The sequence below is a fragment of the Myxocyprinus asiaticus genome, chromosome 14 (assembly GCF_019703515.2).
Source record: "Myxocyprinus asiaticus isolate MX2 ecotype Aquarium Trade chromosome 14, UBuf_Myxa_2, whole genome shotgun sequence".
In the NCBI taxonomy this organism is placed as follows: domain Eukaryota; kingdom Metazoa; phylum Chordata; class Actinopteri; order Cypriniformes; family Catostomidae; genus Myxocyprinus; species Myxocyprinus asiaticus.
In genome coordinates, this window is record NC_059357.1 from 11,182,909 (window position 1) to 11,207,019 (window position 24,111).

At 40.6% G+C, this 24,111-nt stretch overlaps 1 protein-coding gene across 6 annotated transcripts in view; it reads left to right on the forward strand.

Annotated features, from left to right (window-relative positions):
- The window catches only part of maptb (microtubule-associated protein tau b), a 57,993-nt gene extending 35,290 nt beyond the window's left edge, over positions 1-22,703 (forward strand). For 5 of the 6 annotated variants that reach the window (XM_051716363.1, XM_051716364.1, XM_051716362.1 and 2 more), the window contains 3 exons: positions 12,817-12,898; positions 16,003-16,109; positions 20,249-22,703. In XM_051716363.1, coding sequence (XP_051572323.1) covers positions 12,817-12,898; positions 16,003-16,109; positions 20,249-20,467 — 408 coding nt within the window. In that variant the 3' untranslated portion in view covers positions 20,468-22,703. Of the gene's footprint in view, positions 1-12,816; positions 12,899-16,002; positions 16,110-18,041; positions 18,181-20,248 lie in introns of all 6 variants that reach the window. The other variant, XM_051716366.1, reaches the window with a different exon arrangement.
- The last annotated feature ends 1,408 nt before the right edge of the window (positions 22,704-24,111 follow it).

Sequence of the window (24,111 nt, forward strand, 5' to 3'; positions counted from 1 at the left end):
CAGCCAAATTGCCACCAAAGTACCCCAATAACAGTTCACAGCTAGGATATGCACAGCCATCATATCTAAACGCGATCTTCCCATGCACGCAGCCACGTCTGCTTAGGTGCAGATGCAGATTTCATTCACTTAAACAGCAACTCATTCAGTCTTTTCAGGCATATAATATGCTTGTTTACTGAAACAGACAGCCAAACTATCACAAAAGCACCACGGCAACTTGTATACTCACAGTGAACACATGCTGATCGTTATTATCGGATGCACGCAGTCACGTCTGTTTACATTAGCGCTTGTCACACACACACACACACACATGTTGGTGCGGCTATCCTTATGAGGAATCTCCATAGACATAATGATTTTTATACTGTATGAACCACAGATTCTATCCTCTAACCCTACCCCTAAACCTAACCCAGCATTTAAAAAAAAACAAAAACATAGTTTAGTATGTTTTTTAAGCGATTTGATTTATGGGGACACTAGAAATGTCCTCATGAACCACATTTATAGCATAATACCCTTGTAATTACCAGTTTGTAACCTAAAAATATGTCCTCGTGTGTGTGTATATATATATATATATATATATATATATATATATATATATATATATATATATATATATATATATATATTTTATGTTTTAATGACAAGAAATCAAAAATTAAAATTAAATGTAAAAAATACTGGTCTACACTCTGCTCCCTCTACTGGCTGTGCAGTGTCACATGCCAAAATAACTCACTTTAGGAATCACTGCAGGGGAATTTAGACCCTACTTACGAAAAGGTTAAAACTGGTAAAAAACAAACATCTGAAATGTCTTAATCAGACATTAAAAATGCAGCTGAAAGACCCAGACTGGAATGTTTACTTTTTAAGTGACTGGGCAGGTGTTTTCTTACCAAAACAATTTGCGAGAAAGGGAATGATAGACCTTTTCTCATAGGTACTTGAGTGGAGATTTTTATTGGATATTAGGCTCTTGAAGAGACTAGCACTATTATTTTTGGCACAAATTATAATTCTTTAGGCTCAGTAATTTGAAAAAAGTAGCCATTTAAAACTCAGTGAACTGCAGCTAGACTCCTGGGGCCGGTTGCACCAGCTGGACGTACACCCGGTTGTAAGGTTAGGCTGGACGTAAAATGCACCAAGTCTTTCGTAGAATTTATACCTGTTGCAACATCTAGGCGTAGTGCTACATCTGAGACTAAATCTTATGCCTAATAAAAGGTAAATGTAAAGTGAAAAGTCTTGATTTGTTTCCAGGTGACAATAAAAACGAAATAAAAACATTGATACAATGGCGTGACTAATAAGGCTACATGATCAGCGGGCTTTCAGGCATGAAAGAATAATGAGAGACCACACCAGTCCTATATATATTGGGATAGAGAGCTCATTGAAAGATTTCTAACTTTATACCAAACCACTTTGCAGAACCTGGGATCTGCACCACGCCCCAAGGCACCACATTAACACTTTCTTGAATTTCCTTTGCCTGGTGTCTATTGTTCTTAAGTAGATTGACTTGTCTAATGTTCAGTCTAGATGTGCATCAAAGACAATATCAAGCATGTTGCCAGAGGTGGTAATGTGAGTAACTAGTAGGATTAGAACTCATTGCTCAGACGTATATAGTAAGAGGTGTAGAATAATACAGCCATGATCCGAGCTTCTGTGATATCCTGGTTGCCTTAGCCCATACATTCATATGTACACAATTTCAAGCTCTCTAAGGATTAGTTCAGCCAAAAGTTCTCATTATTTATTCACCCTCATGTCGTTCCAAACCCGTATGACTTTCTTTCGTGAAGAAACACACCATAAAACCACATTAAAAGTAACCAATATGACTCATGCACTATATTCCAAGTTTTCTGAAGCCATACAATCACTTTGTGCAATAAACGTAATAATATTTAAGTCGTTATTCACTCTAAAATTAAATCATTAATTAAGTGCTTAAATGAAATATGTCTGCTACATCGATAACATCAAACTTCATTGGTTCTCATCGCATCTGGTGACCAAAAGTCATGATGACGTCATGTTGCACAACTGGAGTCACTATTTACTTGCATTATGGTGAAAAAACCCTGCAAAAACTCTATAAATTCGCCTTTTGTGTTCCACAGAAGAAAGTCATATGGGTTTGGAGCAACATTGGGCAGAGTAAATAATGACTGAATTTTCATTTTTGGGTTAAGAATCCTTTTATATATGAGCATTAACTTTGAAAACACATGCAAAACTGCAGTTCCTTGTCGACACTAATCTTGCATTGGCAGATGGTCCACAAAATACATAAAAGTTCACTAGTTAGCTCTAGATATGGACCATAAAAGTGTTGAAAACAAAATGTAGAAAGGGATAGAGGACAATCAAATTTAGTATCATACGTTAACAGTGTTTTCTGATGAAAAATAGGCCCCTTTTCGGGCATCAATAATGTATATGGAATTTCCTGTAAACTGATGTGTGAATTGGAGCACTTTCCTCAAGAGTTTCAGTAACATCCCTCAAGAGTTTGTTACATCAGATGTAGAGTAATAGATTAGACAACAGTCAGTGTAGCACTGTATTGAAATGATCAAAAATGAATAATTTAATTGCCTCAAGCTTTGAACATGGCTATTGCTAATTTCTAAGAGACAATCTTAAGTACTTAAACTTTCAAAGACAGTTTTGCAATGTCAGTGTCAATAGTAACATGTTTTGAACTCTATGGAGCCAAAAACTGAAGTGTTTTTAATCTGAAAAATAAAAACATAATTTTCAAGTTTCAAGTTTTATTTTCATTTCTTTAGTAAGAAATGTTCTTAAGACTTGTAACTGAAAATAGGGCACTTTCATTTACGTTTATATATATATATATATATATATATATATATATATATATATATATATATATATATATATATATATATATATATATATACTCACCGACTACTTTATTAGGTACACCTACTTATTAATGCAATTATCTAATCAACCAATCATATGGCAGCAGTGCAATGCATAAAATCAAGCAGATACAGATCAGGGGCTTCAGATAATGTTCACATCAAGCATCAGAATGGGGAAAAAATTGTGCTCAGAATGCACAACATGTCGAACCTTGAGACCACGTCAGGTTCCACTTCTGTAAGCCAAGAACAGAAAGCTGAGGCTGTAGTGGACAAAGACTCACCACAACTGGACAGCTAATGACTGGAAAACATTGCCTGGTCTGATGAATCTCGATTTCTGCTGATGTACAAAGATGGTAGGCCCACTGCAGCCTCAGTTTTTTGTTCTTTGCTGACAGAAGAGGAACCCAATGTGGTCTTCTGCTGTTGTAGCCCATCTGCCTCAAGGTTTGACATGTTGTGCATTCTGAGATGCTATTCTGCTCACTACAATTGTACAGAGGGGTTATTTGAGTTACTGTAGCCTTTCTGTCAGCTCGAACCAGTCTGGCCATTCTCTGTTGACCATCAATAAGACGTTTCCGTCCACAGAACTGGATTGTTTTTTTGTTTTAGGCACCATTCCGAGTAAACTCTAGCTGGAATGCCAAGGATCAGCAAAGCTGTCATTGCTGCACGTGGAGGATTTTTTGATGAGAAGTTTTGAACATTTATTTATTTATTTTTCAAATTGTAATAGTAATTTTTCATTGTGATCAGTTGATTGCCACTTTGGTGAATAAAAGTACAAATTTCTTTCCATAAGAGCGAAATCTGAACATTATTCCAAACTTTTGGCCACCAGTGTATATACACAGTATATATTACTCAAAGTGAGAATCAACAAACAAACAATGTACATCACAACAGTTCAGCTTAAAAAATATTATCTGTTGTAGTTAAGTATGGGCTGACTATCAAATAATGGAAACGTTCTCATCATAAGCAGAACTTGTAATTTCAAAGTTTTGGTTGTCTTTCCTTGCCATCCATGCCAGAGATGATGAAATCTTTTATTAATTTTCACAAAATGAAAACAAAAATAAGTTCCCTATCTGTCACTCACTCGACGTTGGTGTCGATGTAGTGACACTAGGGGTCACTCTTGGGAGCCCGAGACACCTCTGGTCTTTGATAAAAGGCCAATGAAAATTGGCGAGTGGTATTTGCATGCCACTCCCCCGAACATACGGATATAAAAGGAGCTGGTATGCAACCACTCATTCAGATTTTCTCTTCGGAGCCGAACGGTCATGCTCATTGAGCTGAATAGCACTGTTCATTCACCTCTGCTGGATCTGACGGCGCATTTCAGCAGCTTCTCCCTCCTCTGCACTGGTGCACTGCAGAGAACGCCCCTGGGCACTTCAGCAGAAAAACTAGAGAGTATATTTTCTGAAAGAGCATTTTTCCCCTCTGAAAGAGTATATTTCTCTAAAAGAGCGCACACACGGAACGTCTTTTTAAAGACGCGTCTTACTAAAGATGCCTTTCCGATCGTGTGTTATTCCTGGTTGTGGTCGTTTTCTCTCAACTTCGGATGGTCATGATCGCTGTCTTTCGTGTCTGGGCACGACCCACACGGAGGCAGCATTTATGAATGGTTCATGTTCTCACTGTGAGAACATGACCATGGCAATGTTGCGGTCATGGCTTGCTTTCGTAAGAAAGCAAGCCACCCCAGCGGCTCCCCGCCTCGGTCCTTCTACCTATGGGTATGAGGTCAGCGCGGCTAGCACTGGGAGCGATTTGGGGACCTCAATGGGATCGTCTCCGCCGGGTATCCCCCCGCGGACCTCCCATTCCCCAGCACGCTCGTCTGCCCCAATCGGGCTTCCGGATGAGTTCGCCGGCTCGTCGTACGACGAGTCTGGCTTCTTGTTCGGGGCCCGCGAAGATGATGAGCTCTCGAGTGCAGCATCGGAGAGCGGGCTTGTCCAGTCGGACGCAGAAGCCTCAGCAGGGCTTCCCCCTTCGGGGACGGTCGCCCAGTCACAGGCCGATGCCAAAATGACGGACATGCTTTCCCGGGCAGCCGCGAGCATCGGGCTAGAGTGGAACCCTCCGCTCTCCCCTGAACCCTCGCGGCTTGATGATTGGTTTCTGGGCTCGCGGCGCCGCTCAAAACAGCAGAGCCCGCTCCAGTGCCATTCTTCCCGGAAGTGCATGAGGAGCTGACGAAGTCGTGGGAGGCACCTTTCACTGCCCGGCCCCAACTCTGCAGTTCCCCATGCTCTCACTACCCTTGATGGCGCGGCGGCCAGGGGCTATACGGCGATTCCCCCGGTGGATAAGGCGCTCGTGGTTCACTTATGCCCGCAGAGTGCCGCCACCTGGCGTGGACGCCCTAAGCTCCCGTCCAAGCCCTGTAGGCTCACGTCGTCCCTGACGGCTAAAGCCTACAGTGCTGCTGGACAAGCCACCTCTGCCCTGCACGCCATGGCTTTCCTGCTGGTCCACCAAGCCAAGGCGCTGAAAGAACTGCACGAGGGTAGCTCTGCCCCAGATTTGATGCAGGAACTGCGCTCGGCGACCGCTCTCGCCCTCCAGGCGACGAAGGTCACGGCACGGTCTCTCGGGCGGACGATGGCCACACTAGTGGTCCAGGAGCACCACCTGTGGCTCTACCTGGTCGAGATGGGCGAGGCCGACAAGACACGGTTCCTTGCTGCCCCCATTTCCCAGGCGGGCCTATTTGGCGACACCGTTGAGGACTTTGCCCAGCAGTTCTCGACGGTGAAGCAGCAGACGGAAGCAATCCGGCACATCCTGCCCCGGCACGGCTCAAGATCCCGCACCCCATCTGCTCGTCGCCAAGGGCGTCCCCCTTCGTTGACTGCACCGGCTCCGCCGCAGCCTGCCCCTTCGGCCTGGCCCCGGCGTGGAGCCCACCACAGGAAGCCAATGCCACCCGTCTCACAGCCGGCGCTGAAGAACCCACGGAGGTCCTCGAAGCGCCCCTGAGACGGGCAACCCAGGGACGAGGGAACCCACTCACGTGGAGCCGGTAGGAAGACCACTCCATCCCCCGGTGGAGGGCCGGGTGGAAAATCTTTTGTTGCCTTCGGAGTCGGCAGCACCTCAAGTCAGACATGGTTCTCGGACCTCACGCTCCTCGCGACAGCTCCCCCCTGGCGAATTCCCCTGAGGAAGGACCTTCTTTCTCAGGGACGGGGCACCCTCTGGCACCCGCGCCCAGACCTCTGGAATCTCCATGTCTGGTCCCTGCGGTGGTAGACACGATCACTCAGGCTAGGGCCCCCTCTATGAGGCGCCTGTATGCCTTTAAGTGGCGTCTATTCGCTAAGTGGTGTTCTTCCCGACACGAAGACCCCCAGAGATGCGCAGTCAGATCAGTGCTTTCCTTCCTGCAGGAGAGGCTGTCCCCTTCCACCTTGAAGGTGTACGATGCTGCCATAGCAGCACACCACGACGCAGTTGACGGTAAGTCCTTAGGGAAGCACGACCTGATCATCAGGTTCCTAAGAGGCGCCAGGAGGCTGAATCCCTCCAGACCGCGCCTCGTTCCCTCATGGGATCTCTCCGTAGTTCTTCAGGGTCTACAGAGAGCCCCCTTTGAGCCTTTGCAGTCAGCCGAGCTTAAGGCACTCTCCTTGAAGACTGCCCTCCTGACTGCGCTCACTTCCATCAAGAGGGTAGGTGACCTGCAAGCGTTCTCAGTCAGCGAAATGTGCCTGGAGTTCGGTCCGGGTTATTCTCACGTGATCCTGAGACCCCGACCGGGCTATGTGCCCAAGGTTCCCACCATCCCTTTTAGGGACCAGGTGGTGAACCTGCAAGCACTGCCCCAGGAGGAGGCAGACCCAGCCCTGTCGTTGCTGTGTCCGGTGCGCGCTTTACGCATCTATTTGGATCGCACGCAGAGCTTTAGAGTCTCTGAGCAGCTCTTTGTCTGCTTTGGTGCACAGCGGAAAGGAAGCGCTGTCTCCAAGCAGAGGATCGCCCACTGGCTCGTTGACGCCATAACTATGGCATATCTCGCCCAAAACATGCCGCCCCCGGTAGGGCTACGAGCCCATTCTACCCGTGGTGTAGCGGCTTCTTGGGCCCTGGCCAGAGGTGCCTCTCTAACAGACATTTGCAGAGCAGCGGGCTGGGCAACACCCAACACCTTTGCAAGGTTCTCCAACCTCCGTGTGGAACCGGTTTCGTCCCAGGTAGTGGCACGCAACACAAGCGGATAAGCCCGGGATAGCCGGCTGGGTGTATCGCTTGCACATAGCGCCTTCCACCTCCTTTTGAGCTGAAGACGTGCGCCGTTAATTCCCAGTAGTGTTCACAAAATTTGTTCCCTGGTTGACTTCCTCCGAGCCCTGTGGCAGTCGAGTTTTCGGAGAGACTCACTGCCGGCCCAGTACACGCGCTAACTAAGAGCCCTGTTCTGGGGTAGGTGCTCCGCATGTGGTGGTTCCCTGTAAGGCTAAACCCCATGTGATCTATATCCTCTGCTAGTTCGTTTCCCTGCTGGCAAACTGCGTCTTCCTTGGGCAGAGCCCCTCTGCCCCAGTCCCCATGTTTGTAGTAACTCCTCCCCCATTGGGCAGGATCTACCTTGAAGGCTCCCCACATGGTTGGAAAGACCATGTGACGTATTCTTCCATTTAAATATCCCCCCCCTCTCTCGGGGCGAGGTGTGGTCTCCGCGGTGTGTTCCCCTTGGGAGGGACACCCCCCGACTAGACCTGGCGGCCCAGTCGGATAATCCCCCTTCTTTTTTAGGGAGTGGAAAAAGAGAAGGGGAAAAGAGGCCACGACTGGGCTAAGCCTGTCTCTATCTTTGGGTAGTTGACTTGTCCCCAAAAAGGGCCGTTCGACACTCATGTTGGGGGAGGTTACGTGTCGACCTGGTGTGCTGGCTATGAGGCACACAGCAAGTCTGCCCACCACACACCGCCAGTTCACGTAACACAGTTCAGCCTTGTGCCGTTTTGTATAGGGACCCCTAGTGTCACTACATCGACACCAACATCGAGTGAGTGACAGATAGGGAACATCATGGTTACTGGTGTAACCTCCATTCCCTGATGGAGGGAACGAGACTTTGGTCCCTCCTGCCACAACGCTGAACTACCCGCTGAAATGGCCGGATCTTATATCGGCTCCTCAGCGTAAAACCTGAATGAGTGGTTTTATACCAGCTCCTTTTATACCCGTATGTCCGGGGGAGTGGCATACAAATACCACTCGCCAATTTTCATTGGCCTTTTATCAAAGACCAGAGGTGTCTCCCAAGAGTGACCCCTAGTGTCACTACATCGACACCAATGTCTCGTTCCCTCCATCAGGGAACGGAAGTTACACCAGTAACCATGACGTTTTTTTATTATTAAATGCTCATAACATGTTGATTATTCAAGCTGATTTTAGACGAAAAAACAATATAGTCTAAAGGCGCTCTGAAAGCACATTAAATTGTCCTGTCACAAACTTGGCTTAGCTGAACTGTCGGAGTCATATAAGACACAGGAAGATGAATTCTCGTTTTCTGTTGTGTATTTTAGCAAAAGATGCCGGTATCCATCAAAATTGCTGCTTTCTGTATGTCTCCGCTACTGTCTACTGTCATTAAAATAACCACATCTGCAGCTCTACTATGTGGCACCTCATGTCTACTCACATTAATGCGGAAAAGAGTGGCAAGGCTCACGGAGCGGGAAAGTATAAATAATGGCCTTTAGCTTGTTCATATGATTTTGTTGCAGACATTTAACACGCTAGTTTAAAGGGCCATTCAAACCAAGCTTTTTATATACGAATGCTTACACAATCACTTAGCCATGTGTTAAATAACTAGCACACAGTTTTAGATCTCAGTCTGGACTGAATTGTCCTTCGGTCTGAATGCGGACCGGAGTCCGCCTATTGAGTACCCATGCTCTATAGACTGTTGTGTGTGAAAATCCCAGGAGATCAGCAGTTACAGAAATACTCAGACCAGCCCGTCTGTCACCAACAATTATGTCTTGTTTGAAATCACTGAGGTCTCATTTTTTCCCCATTCATCAGCCAATTGTGTGGCAGCAGTGCAATGCATAAAATCATTCAGATACAGGTCAGGAGCTTCAGTTAATGTTCACACCAACCATCATAATGGGGAACAAAATGTATCTCAGTGATTTGGACCATGGCATGATTGTTGGTGCCAGATGGGCTGGTTTGTGTATTTCTGTATCTGCTGATGTCCTTGGATTTTCACGCACAACAGTCTCTAGAATTTACTCAGAATGGTGCCAAAAACAAAAAACATCCAGTGAGCGGCAATTCTGTGGATGGAAATGCCTTGTTGTTGGAAACGGCCAGACTGGTTCAAACTGACAAAGTCTACGGTAACTCAGTTAACCACTCTTTACAATTGTGGTGTGAAGAACAGCATCTCAGAATGCTATTCTGAGATGCGGGTTGGTACTGTTTTGGTGGCATGAGGGGGACCTACACAATATTAAGCAGGTGGTTTTAATGTTGTGGCTGATTGGTGTGTATATATATACACACACAGTTGAAGGCAGAAGTTTTAAGTTTGATGAACATACACTTACAGTGCATCTGGAAAGTATTCACAGCGCTTCACTTTTTCCACATTTTGTTATGTTACAGCCTTATTCCAAAATTGATTAAATTCATTATTTTCCTCAATTCTACAAACAATACCCCATAATGACAATGTGAAAGCTTGTTTGAAATCTTTGCAATTTTATAAAAAAAAAGAATTAAAAAAAAAAAAAAATCACATTTACATAAGTATTCACAGCCTTTGCTCAATACTTTGTTGAAGCACCTTTGGCACCAATTACAGCCTCAAGTCTTTTTGAGTATGATGCTACAAGCTTGGCACACCTATTTTTGGGCAGTTTTTCCCATTCTTCTTTGCAGGACCTCTCAAGCTCAATCAGGTTGGATGGGGAGCGTCGGTGCACAGATCTCTCCAGAGATGTTCAATCGGGTTCAAGTCTGGGCTCTGGCTGGGCCACTCAAGGACATTCACAGAGTTGTCCCGGAGCCACTCCTTTGTTATCTTGGCTGTGTGCTTAGGGTCGTTGTCCTGTTGGAAGATGAACCTTCGCCCCAGTCTGAGGTCCAGAGCGCTCTGGAGCAGGTTTTCATCAAGGATGTCTCTGTACATTGCTGAATTCATCTTTCCCTCGATCCTGACTTGTCTCCCAGTTTCTGCCGCTGAAAAACATCCCCACAGCATGATGCTGCCACCACCATGCTTCACTGTAGGGATGGTATTGGCCAGGTGATGAGCGGTGCCTGGTTTCCTCCAGACATGACGCTTGCCATTCAGGCCAGAGAGTTCAATCTTTGTTTCTCATGGTCTGAGAGTCCTTCAGGTGCCTTTTGGCAAACTCCAGGTGGGCTGTCATGTGCCTTTTACTGAGGAGTGGCTTCTGTCTGGCCACTCTACCATACAGGCCTGATTGGTGGAGTGCTGCAGAGATGGTTGTTCTTCTGGAAGGTTCTCCTCTCTCCACAGAGAAATGCTGGAGCTCTGTCAGAGTAACCATCGGGTTCTTGGTCACCTCCCTGACTAAGGCCCTTCTCCCCCGATCGCTCAGTTTGGCCAGGCGACCAGCTCTAGGAAGAGTCCTGGTGGTTCCAAACTTCTTCCATTTATGGATGATGGAGGCCACTGTGCTCATTGGGACCTTCAATGCTGCAGAAATGTTTCTGTACCTTTCCCCAGATCTGTGCCTCGATACAATCCTGTCTCGGGTGTCTACAGACGATTTCTTGGACTTCATGGCTTGGTTTGTGCTCTGACATGCACCGTTAACAGTGGGACCTTATATAGACAGGTGTGTGCCTTTCCAAATCATGTCCAATCAACTGAATTTACCACAGGTGGACTCCAATCAAGTTGTAGAAACATCTCAAGGATGATCAGTGGAAACAGGATGCACCTGTGCTCAATTGTGAGTGTCATGGCAAAGGTTGTGAAAACGTATGTACATGTGATTTTATTTATTTATTTATTTTTTCATTTTTTATTTTTAATAAATTTGCAAAGATTTCAAACAAACTTCTTTCACGTTGTCATTATGGGGTATTGTTTGCAGAATTTTGAGGAAAATAATGAATTTAATCCATTTTGGAATAAGGCTGTAACATAACAAAATGTGGAAAAAGTGAAGCGCTGTGAATACTTTCCGGATGCACTGTAGGTTGAAGCCATTAAAACTAATTTTTTAACCACTCCACAGGTTTAATACTAGCAAACTATAGTTCTGGCATGTCGTTTAGGACTTCTACTTTGTGCATGACATGAGTAATTTTTCCAATAATTGTTTGCAGACAGATTGTTTCACTTTTAATGGACTGTATCACAATTCCAGTGGGTAAGAAGTTTACATGTGCCTTTAAGCAGCTTGGAAAATTCCAGAAAACGATGTCAAGCCTTTAGACAATTAGCTAATTAGCTTCTGATAGGAGGTGTTCTGAATTGGAGGTGTACCTCTGGATGTATTTTAAGGCCTACTTTCAAACTCAGTGCCTCTTTGCTTGACATCATGGGAAAATCAAAAGAAATCAGCCAAGACAAGTCTGGTTCATCCTTGGGAGAAATTTCCAAATGTCTGAATGTACCATGTTCATCTGTACAAACAATGGTACGCAAGTATAAACACCATGGGAACACGCAGCCATCATATCGCTCAGGAAGGAGACACATTCTGTCTCCTAGAAATTAACATAGTTTGGTGCGAAAACTGCAAATCAATCCCAGAACAACAGCAAAGGACCTTGTGAAGATGCTGGAGGTATCCATATCCACAGTAAAACGAGTCCTATATAGAAATAACCTGAAAGGCTGCTCAGCATGGAAGGAGCCACTGCTCCAAAACCAGCATAAAAAAGCCAGACTACAGTTTGCAAGTGCACATGGGGACAAAGATCTTACTTTTTAGAGAAATGTCCTCTGGTCTAATGAAACAAAAATTGAACTGTTTGGCCATAATGACCATAGTTATGTTTGGAGGAAAAAGGGTGAGGCTTGCAAGCCGAAGAACACCATTCCAACCGTGAAGCATGGGGGTGGCAGCATCATTTTGTGGGGGTGCTTTGCTGCAGGAGGAACTGGTGCACTTCACAAAATAGATGGCATCATGAGGAAGGAAAATTATGTGGATATATTGAAGCAACATCTCAAGACATCAGCCAGGAAGTTACAGCTCGATCACAATGGGTCTTCCAAATGGACAATGACCCCAAGCATACCTCCAAAGTTGTAGCAAAATGGCTTAAGGACAATAAAGTCAAGGTACTGGAGTGGCCATCACAAATGTACTCAGTGTCAGACCCTCAGTTGTCTCATCTTATCTGGTGTTCCTCCAGGTTCCTCTTACTTGTGATGCACCTTGATTGCTGCCTGGTGTTTAAGCATTTCTGCATGCTGCTTTGGTGGTTTTTCCACTGTACATAATGGAAATTGATTAGTCTGCAAGTGAAGATGGTGAGGTGTCATGAAGCAGGCTGTTGAGAGACATCAAAACATTTTCTATGCCTTCCACAAATCTTGTTTTATTTAAGGTATTGTGACCACTAGACTCAAAGTTGAATCTTAGAAAAGCCCTTAAAGACTTTTTTGGCTCTGTACATAAAGTTTCCTTTTTATACATTATTATTGCCCTATTTAATGGCATGTCAGTGCAAGTAAGTTCCTCTCTGTCCCATAACCCTTGATGTTGTATTTAATCAGTTTTCCAACTCAAGATCATCAGCCATGAAGAATGCTTCATGAATGCTCTTCAAGTACTTGAGCATATGGGTTATTTCTTTCCAATGTGAGGGGCTCATCATATTCTGGGAGATGGCTGATTTTCTTTTCCTAATTCTTCAGGTTCAGATCGTTCACAAAAAGATTGACCTAAGCAACGTCCAATCAAAGTGCGGCTCAAAGGCGAACATTCATCACAAACCAGGTGAGATATACTGTATCATGTAGTTTCACAAGCAACATAGTAAAAAAGGCATGTTATCACCGATATGACAACCAGCATTGAGGACTCGAGAAATCTTAGGCATCTTAGACTTAAATTTTCACACATTATTTACCTTAATGGCTTGGAAGAATTGCCTCCTGTAAAGATATCAGCTGGCAAATAATGATCCAGGGTTTTCAACCAGGGTTCTTGAAGTTACTGCACTCAAAAAATGAAGTCATTACACTTAATTGAATTGTAGTAAGTTTTTTCATTGAATGTAATGTCTTTCACTCAGATTAAGTCAGTTCAAGTGAGCCAACATAATTTAGTTGGATTAGGTCAAATTAATGTACTATAGTAGTTTTTACTCAACTTAATTAGGTTAGTCAAACTCAATTTACAAAGGTTTATTTGATAAAAATTTTTACGTTGGTCCAACTTCATTTCTTTTATTAATCATTAGTATATGCCAGGTGAACAAGTGTAAGGACAGAAAAATATCACACTGTCAGTTTAATAGCAGCTATTAAATTACAGCTAAGCAGCACTCGAATCAAGTATCCCTTGAAAGTGAATGTACATTCAATGGTAACCCCCAGAACTCTAGCCTAACAGACACTTTAGAACATTAAACATTAACAAATCTCCTCCTATACTCATCTTGCTCAAAAATGCATAAAATAACACTTAATTTCAACATTTGTTCTCCATATCCAGTCCCATGCAAAGCGTGTTGGGAAATGAAAATCCCATGCCCAGTTTTATCAATAGGTTCGTTTGCTAGATGCCAAATGCCACACCTTGAAAGTAGATGAGAGTAGGCGGGTGAAGTCAGGGGAGGAGTGAAATAAGTGCTGTCAATTCGGACAGTTCTCACTTCTCGTAGTGGATCAGCCGCCAAGAGATCGAAGACAGATATTGCGTGATTCACGTTCATGTGCTTTTGTTGATGCAATTTAAATTCTGTTGCTTTTAAATTAAAATAAATTTGATGAACAAGACACTCAATGTACCTGTTATTAATGCTGCCTTCATGTGCTATCGAAATTATCCTACTTCCCACTTCTGAGGTGGTAATTACAAGTACGTCACGTTCAAGTGCTTTGTTGTCAGAAAAAAACGTTAATTCATAGACTGTATATTTCTTTTATTTTGACATCATAAAAAATATTACTCAGCTTGCGGACGATAATGGAATTTTGGTCAAATTCAAGCTATTTTTACGGTGTAAAAATGTACAACATGCATCAAATAGTTGCTGATAGACATAAATGAATATGACCAAAAGTTTAAGCACTAACAATTAGCTGTGTTTAGAAATATGAATAAAACCTGTCATTCACTACAGAAACCATAGTCTCTTCCACCATGTTGAAAGTTTAGAACTCAATCCATTTTGGAAACTCGGGTATCAAAATTCTCAGAGTTTCCCAGTCGTAATTATGACTTGAGGGGTCATTCATGTGCAACTTCCAAGTGGGAAATTAGTATTTATGATAATTCTGATAGCACATGAAGGCATCATTAATCCCCCCAGTAAGATGTGCCTTTCCATCCATTTTTAGTTTAATAAAGACACATCACTCACCAATCACATATCCCATACAGAGTTCACACTGAGTGTAAGGAATATTCACATATAATTTATACACATAAAAACATGATATTAGAGATTAAAAAATCTAACATTTTGGATGAGAACAAAACATCACTGTTGTTTTAGCCAATGAGCATTAAGCTGTGTTGTCAGCAAGTAATTTCCCACCATGCTTGCAGTTTGCGCAGCTCGGAAAAAAACAACTGCGCTGCCTGCTTGCTACAGCTGCATCCGCCTCGCTCTCGCGGGACATTTTGTGACATACGTAGTCATGACATCACAGCAAGATTTCTAACCGGCATCCACCTGCCAGTGATCACCAGTGATCGGTTCTGCGCAGAACTTGCTGGTCTCAAACGAGCCTATCGCTACATTAACACTACAAAAATTATTCACGTAGTCCCAACTCAAAAGGATTAAGTAAACTTCCATTTTACAAATTTAAATGGATAGAACACAATGAAATCAAGTTGTGACAAAATGTTCTAGAATTGTGTTGCTTTAGTTTATTTTAAGTAAATTGAACAAGCAGCAAAAATCCTTTTTTTTAAGTGCAGTATGTCTGTGGACTGATATATTAAAACATATATAAATACTTGAAAAAAATATTAAAATATTATTAAAATATCAAATAATTGTAAATTTCCCAAATTGCTATGTTGCTTGGCAAACTCAAACACTTTGTATATTGAACTATTACTTTGCTGAAGAAGTGCTTGTTCTGATTATTATTAAAGGAATAGTTCACCCAAAAATGAAAATTCTCTCATTATTCACTTACCCTGATGCCATCCTAGATGTGTATGACTCTCTTTCTTCAGCAGAACACAAATGAAGATTTGGTCCTTATAATACATGTACAAGGGTGCTAGCACTTTGATGGTCTAAAAGTCATATTTAGGCAGCATAAAAGTAATTCACACGACTCCAGTCGATCAGTGGTTTTCTTCTGAAGCAAATTGATACTTTTGTTTAAAAAATGGACCATCAAAGTTCTTGCACCCGTGTACTTGCATTATAAGGACCTGACAGAGCTCTATCTTATTTGTGTTCTGCTGAAGAAAGAAAGTCATACACATCTGGGATGGCATCAGGGTAAGTGAATAATGAGATCATTTTCATTTTTGGTGAACTATTCCTTTAAAGATAAATTTTACTTATTAAATATTTGTCTTTTTATTATATTGCTATTGCAGCTTCACGTCATGCCTAAGACCCCTTAACCCATTGGCTTATTGCTTTAATGCATTTATTTGTTCAAAAACTTTATTCATCTGTCATCGATGCTTTGTTAAATGTTATTAATGAAAGTTAATCAATAATCTCTGGCATTTTTATATTAGGGGGTGTCTGGGTTGACTGTTGAGGGGTCTGTTAGACACAAATGTTTGACAACCCTTACTTCAATGGATGATATCCCCTTCATCTTAACCTTCAGTGCACTAATAACAGGGCGGGAATGTTTGGTTGAAGCACAAGTAACCGAGGTTTGTCTGTATTTTAGGAGGTGGAAATGTGGAGATCAAAACTGAGAAATTGGAATTCAAAGCCCAGTCAAAAGTTGGATCTCTTGGCAACATTGGACATGTTCCTGGGGGTGGCCAGAAGAGGGTATGCTATTTTTTCCATTTTAAGTACAACACTATGAATATGTGCAACATTGTAGTGGATAACTTTTAATGACATGAATGTAAAAATCAACAACAAAATATGTACATTCATTTTAAATTTAAGACAACTATCTATTCTTTTATCTCCTTCCTGTTAACTGTTAATTGAGATCTTGCTTTGATCAGCATGCTTCATCCTGCTTAGCAGACTGCAATGTTCTGGTTTCGCACAGATTTTTTCCAGCTTACTTGAGTTGCCTTTTAGATCTGTTTAATTGGACACAGTTTGGTAAAGCACTATAATCTAGAGTTTTGTTATGCAGAGTTCCTTGTTATTTATTATCCCAAACCCGTTAACTATAGATTATTTCATTGGTATTTCAACCAAAAATCAAATTACAATCATTTACACACCATGTTGCTCCAGACTCCCATGACTTTCTTTCTTCCAAGGAACAGAATAGTTTAGTTTCTGTCAACATTTACTCAACCTGTTATGTCATTCCAAACCTGTATTATTTTCTTTATTCTGTGGAACAAAAAAGGAATAATTTTGCAGAATGTTCTGGCTGCTCTTTTCCATACAACAAAAGTGAATGGGGACAGGAGCTATCGACCTTCATAACGACAAAAACACCATAAGAGCTCCATACGTCTGATTTACTTTGAAAATCTTATCCTACACCGTAGCTCCCAAATCTCCTTTGCATGTGCATCCATTTAAATACGATGCATCAAGACACCTCATGACAGGTTTGACTTCAATGTCAAGACATGTAACAACCAATTACGTTTAATGTCGTTGACACAAAATCTGGTGCAACGCTTCTTCGTACAGCATATTTTAATGCAAAAATCCCCATTCACTTTCATTGTATGGAAGAGAGCAGTCAGGACATTCTGCAAAATTATTCCTTTTTTGTTCCACAGAATAAAGAAAATAATACAGGTTTGGAATGACATGACAGGTTGAGTAAATGATGACAGAAACTTAATGAGGTAATATGTGGTCTCACAAAGCAGCAGAATATTTCATTCCAAAATTACAATTCTATGTAATTTAGTTTTGTCATCCCAGATTCTGCAGTCAGAAAAGGTCACGTATATTACCTTAAGTGTCAGTTATATAAAACAGAGGAATCACTAATCAACCAGGAAGATCTTAAATATGTAATACGTATAATACATATAGCACAGGATTTGATGGATGAAAGAACAGCAGTTGGGCATCCTGCTCTCCTTCCTCTTCTCTCTTTCTACTGAGCACATTTTCAGGATCTCTTCACTCTCTAGTGCTCCCTTGTGCTTAGTGCCTTGTTTTTTTTTTTTTTATGTTTTGCATCTGTCTCTCTTTTTTCTTTATCAAACATAATCCCTATTCTAAAACTGCTGGCTGAGTGCTTTGATTTTATACATTTAAATTGAGGAATTAAGTAGGATTGCTGATCTAGGAACTATTAGCAAACTGGATCCTTGATGATCTTTCTTAAAGAGCACCTATCATGTTTTTTTAAATATTACCTTTCATGTAGAGTGTAATATAGCTGTTTGTGAATGTATAAAAGTCTGCAAAGTTTCAAAAATGAAAGTTTCATAAAAGTTATGGAAAACAAAGCACATGAATAGTGTACTTAAGTCTGCTGATCAAGGACTGATTGACAACACCATTGCATCCAAAGAAAATTAATTAAAGAGCAGCACTCTTACTTTGAGATAGATGAGATGTACATATCCTCATCTGTTTTCATTTGTCTGAAGCCTGACTCATCCCTTTTCCCAGTATTCAAAATATTTAGACGATTTAAATTTTCTTATACTTTATATTTATTTCTACTTTCATATCCTCCCCCATTTCATAATTTGCATTGACCCCTACCCATTTTGTTTTATTTATCCATAACCTGCTGTGAATTATGTGGCCTCCATGCTATAGAGCGAGAAGGGGAAGGAAGCAGAGCCACAGGCCACAAAAGCTTCTTCTAATGAGAATGCTGTTCATTCAAAAGATGAGGACATGCCCTTTGACCTTCCCTCCTCTGAAGGGAACAGTCTGGTTAAGTCAGAGGGCCTCAGTAAGTATATTACTGCAATTGTGAAGCATGTGTCGATTCAAATGATCTCACCATTACATATACAGACATTTTTATTCAATAACATGTAATTTTTTGCTGTGCACTGGAAAGCACACCTTTTCCATGTAGGTCCACCAGAGGGCGCCTTTACTATATGGTCTACACAAGACCAAAATATAGACTGAAATGAAAAGATGTCATTATTTACTCACCCTCATGACTTTCTGATTTTGAATGCTCTTTTTTTTCACAGCTGTTGTTTGGTACTGTTTTGTCCCTTTTGAGGCTTGACAGCCATTGTGACTATGTAAGGGACAACCTAATCTCAAAGAATGAATTTTACTACAGCTGCATTTTGCAAACTGACTTCAACACTTTGCCACAGTTTCCTGGTGAAATTAACAACAGCGCTACAACAACTGTGCATTTTATTCACTTCCACACAAATCATGACAACAACGGCTGATAAAAAAACACTTATTTTTCACACTATTACTCACACACTGCTATGTTATGATATCAAAACACATTACTATAACACTACGGGCTCTATTTTCGTGAGAGCGCTAATTCTAAGTGCAATTCTCATGCCAGCGCAAGTGGGCGTTTGCATGACTGTGGGGGTATACGTGCAAACTGTGGGTGTATTCTATGTAAATGAAGTTGCGCAAAGCACAATTTGCTATTTTCCTGATAAAAGAAAATGTCAAAAGCAGGTCTTACCTCAGCACAAAGTCAATTTTCAGTTCCTGCATTTGCAGTTTGGAGATTCCACCAGTAGGTGGTAATAAAGTTCATGTCCAAACTCTGAAAATACGGTGGAACCTCAAATCATGTCCATGACGATCACCGTTGAATCCATATGAAACAAATATTTATGAGATTTGTGTTAAACTATCTTAAGGTCATGGTTTATTTTTTCAATTATTATTATATATTATTATAATATCATTATTATTGTTTATATTTACAATTGTATTCATGATCTAATTTGTATTAGTAATTTTCCACCTGTTAACTTAGAGTGATTTTTAAGTCACTGCAAAAGTGGCAGGTGAAAGAATTTGAAGAGGGTAAAATGTTTGAATTTCGAGAAGGTTGTTATATACGATTTTTTTGACCACTTCGTTATTTTGATCAGATTTTCATTTCATTTGAAGTGTAATTAAATTTTAGAAATACTTTTGGTTTATTTATTTTTTGTTTCAATTCATGAATTTAAAAAAAAAATTTCAACCGGTACAAGTGAAGTGCTTGCCGATTCAATCACTGTTAATACTTGCCATGATTTGTGGGTCAGTAGATGAAAATTATTAATAATATTTAAATTCTCTGTCACTTAACGGAGCCTACATCCATATCCTGAATCATCTTTTCCTTGCGTATAAAAGGAGCATGTCCCATTTAACAAGGATACAGTTAATGCACGAAATAATGTAAATCCATATTTCTGTTCTTCTAATTCATTGTATACAGTCCATTTACACTACCAACTTCTTATGAATGTACAGGGAATGGACTGTATAAGACGAAGACGGTGCCGGAGAAGAACCTTCCTTGATCCGATTAGCGCCTTGCACGCCAAACCCATTTGCGCCTAGACATAGCGCATGCTTGCATGAAAATACCAAAACTTCATGACCATGCCCATTGACCTTGTGCTTATAACTTACGGCTTGACGCTTGCACTCTTAAAATAGGGCCCATTTTAATGGTTGTATTACAGACCCACCTACATTTACACACACCAATGTGATTTAGGTGTTGGTTTAGGGTGAGGATGTCTGTTTTGTTTACCTCTCATTTGCTTTCACAAAACTATCAGATAGGTTTAGGTTAAAGTTTTAGGTTAGGGAGCTACGTTTTACTCATTAAAACCTCCATCTAATATTCAACTTAAAAACCTTGTCTAATTACGAAACCATTTCACTTGCTTTTGTAAAGAACATTAGGATAGTTAAATAACACATTTTTATTTTTTTGGGTTGAACTATTATGCTGCACCTAATCTGTTGTTATTCATATGAATTATCCAACTATAGCTAAATTCCACCCTTCCACCCTTTAGATTGAGAGCCACAAGGTAAATTTCCGAGAGCAAGCCAAAGCGCGCACTGACCATGGCGCTGAGATCGTGTACCAGTCCCCCAACATGGGATCCACAGACGGATCACCTCGCCGCCTCAGCAACGTGTCTTCCTCGGGCAGCATCAACATGACCGACCCACCGCAGCTGTCCACGCTAGCTGACCAGGTGTCTGCCTCCCTTGCTAAACAAGGCCTGTGAGCTCCCCCCTCTCCCACAAGGGTAAACGGAACAAAATGGGTCAGCGATTGACAAAAAAGTTTCTCCTTCAGTCCTTTCAAATAAGGTGATTGTCGGATTCTCCCAACTAAAGGTTATCCCAGCAGCTTGTCTGCTTATGAAATCATTTTTGCCTCTTGGCACAGAGGGACTCGTATTGATGTTATTGGCTTAGTAGCCATCATAAAAACAAAAATATTCAAATTTAAAAGGAGCTGGTGGTGTATTGATCCAAATGGTCATTTACAGCACTGAGTAGCCTGAATTTTTTTTAATTGGCCTGTTTTTTGTTTGTTTTTTTAAAGAAAGCTTTCAAAGCTGTATTTGCTTTGTTGCCTTATTGTGAATTTCTGTATTTTTATTTACCATAACTTTTGCACTCCTGTTTTAAAAGGCAAACGTGCTATATGGTTTACGTTCTATATGATGCAGTTAATAATAAAGGCTATGGATTTGTTAGTACTGGAACATTTCAAATGCTCTTGGGTAAAAATACTTGACTGGGGTCTTTATATCATCAGGCTTTTGCAAACAAATTTAAGAATGATAGAGATCTGCTATTTATTTGACACTAATGCATCAGTGGGCACTTCAGACAAAGTGCATGCTACTGTTCTCTGATATAATCGCTCAAATACTATGCTTAGTTTACAGCATAAAGACAGTAAAAACCTGCTTTGATAAATAACTATTCAAAACGGTTCAGTCCGTTTTAACAAAATCTGAAAATCCTGGTACTAGAATTGCCCGTTAGTTAATATCTTCAGATTAAATAGCATACCTTTAGAACTACACATCCACACCTACAACATCAGAGCAGGATATTTTCCACGCTTATGATCTTTAGTCTTGCCACGAATTCACAGGAAGTTCCATTGCTAAATCAAATTCATTTGCTTGGCCTCAACTGACTGTTTTGAAGTAGAAAGCAATGTCAATCAGTCAGATACTCAAAAAACATCTAAATCTGTTGGTAATTAGTTTCCCAGCACAACAGTCTTCTAACCAATATCACTGGTACATGCACACTATTTTTAACTTGCCATCCCCATATGGTAATGTTTCTGATGGATTCAAGCCTCTGCATATAAAAAATCCACTGTCTCAATGAATGTGTGAATGGACCAATGCAGTTGATATGAGAGGATCTTAAAGTTCTAAATAAAATATCTGTAACATATCGAGAAATCTCATAGTTAGAAAAGATGGCTGAAAAGTGCCTCCCAGTGTGTATCAGTAACAGAAAATTGTCTATGCTTTAGATATTCTCTTTGGTCTAGAACAGTTCTTATCATGTACAGCAGCACAGAGCTGAAACATTTGGTGTGAAATATGATGCAGGATATTTAATAAAGCCAACTCCCTTCAATGTACTCAATATACAGTCCAAACCACAAAGCTAATACTGCACATTCCCAGCTTGCAATAGAGTTCACCATGGTCATGAATATAGTAACTAACCAAATCCCTTTATAACTGTTTAAAAAATGTCCTTTACTTTTAGAAAGAAAACGATGCTACCTAAAAAAAAAAAAATCCAGCTTTATGTTGCACTATTTTTTTTTTTTTTGTAATATTATTATGTGGATGATGTTAAAGATGTACAGATTGTTCCAGTCTGATACTAAGCTTATTTCACATGCTTCAGTTCATTGAAACTTTTTGTTCTTTTGAAAATGAATGCACTGATTGGACATGCATCTTAAATGAATCTGCCTCTACTCAAATAAACCACACTACTGAATATATGTATAACTTACATTAAATGATTGTGATAGAGGGTAAAATTTGCATCCATTGATCAGAATCTGCAATATCAGCCAAGGACTTGTCTAACACCACATAGATCTGCCGTAACCCAGCAATGTAGTGCACTCTTAACAGCATGCTGCTATCATAAACCTGAGCATTTAGACCTGGGTTAAGCTGAAGAAAATAAGCCAGATACAAATTTTAAAAATGGCACGGGATGAGGCCTTTCGGTAATTCTACCCTTTAACTGTATTTCAAACCGTCCTGTAATCTGTTAAACCAGTTCAGAGGCCTCTCTTCTCCCTCTAATTCATTTCCTGCCTCTGCTCTTTTCACTGCAGTTCTTCATTCTAGCTTGACAGTTGTGATTGTCCTTATCGTAATGTGTTTCATTACTTGGTTTACGCTGATACTCCTTGCTGTAAACGTGAATTTGGAAATAAAGTCCGTATTTAACTGCTGTCCATCCACTCTGTCTGTAAGTCTGTTTTACTTTTCTTGGACCATCAACTATTCAATGTGCTGTCAACAGGGTTGGTACAACTTTTTAAGAGTGAAATTCAAGCACTTTTCAAGGTACCTTAATCTACTTTTTCAAGCACCTTGAAGCTTTAAATATCATCCAATTCTAAAAGTTACTGTACTTGACAAAAATGCAATGATAAAAAAGCATCCTCTGTGATTTCAAACATTGCCCAATCTATAAAAAAAATGAAAGTTTCAAGAATTCCTTTAAACCCACTGATAGCCAAGAATCCTTAATATGATTACAATAAAATATTTGCATTAACATAAAGTTGGCAACATTGGTTATCTATTGGGTGTGATTTACTGTGGGGGAAAACAAATACTAGTTAATGTAGTTACTTATTCATTTGAGTAAGTAAAATGAAAAGAAATATCAAATAGAATTGGCTATTTTTAAAGAAAGCTTCTGTGGGTGTTTTTTTTTTTTACTTCAAATAAAAGCAAAAATTATACAACTGATATTTTGTCCCCAGCTATTTGAATAAAGGTTAAAAGACTGCTTTGAAAAATACAAGCAGTTCAGTGACAATATATGAGATGCATGTGGAATGTCACCTCTAAACATGCACATCTGCAGTATTAATACATTCAGTGTGATGGGATAGTTTCCCCCCACACCAGTGTAAGTCGTGACTGCAAATATCAGACTGATTTAAAAGAATATTACGTTATCATGAATATTAGGAGTGATTTCAGCTGGATGTAAAGGATAAATGTATACACACAGGCTGGGGCACACATTCAACAAGGCCTTTGAACATGCAGTTATGTTTTCATGGAAGAAGAATATTCATCATAAATATAAATTTGTGTTTATCATATTAAAATTGGTAAATGTACCGACATATCAATACATAGCCAATGAATAAACAATATTTACCTACAAATTATACTTAATTATTTCATGTAAAACATCATGCAGGGACGTCTTTGATCACTTTTAAGAGATTTCATAAGCAAACTGTAATAATATATCACTGTAATGTAATACTAAATGATTATTATTGAATGTTAATTTTATTGTAGTACAATGATAATATTTCGATGGTAATTTCATTACATTCACACAGCATTGGTCCTATTAAACCCTCAAGACTTTTTTTTCTTTCTTTTTTTTTTTACATGCTCCTCATTTACAATGTGGTGAAATGCCACCTCCTCTTCTGTGCCCCAGTGTCACATTATTACGAGAATGTTTTGAATTACTTGTAAAATTAATTTCGTAGCACTTCTCAGACCACGTTATGAGAAAAACACACTGCGCACTAATAGCAAACCAAACTCAAAGTCAGAACACTCCAGAGACAGATGGAGTTTGGGCTATTCACTGTTTGCGAGCCACTGAA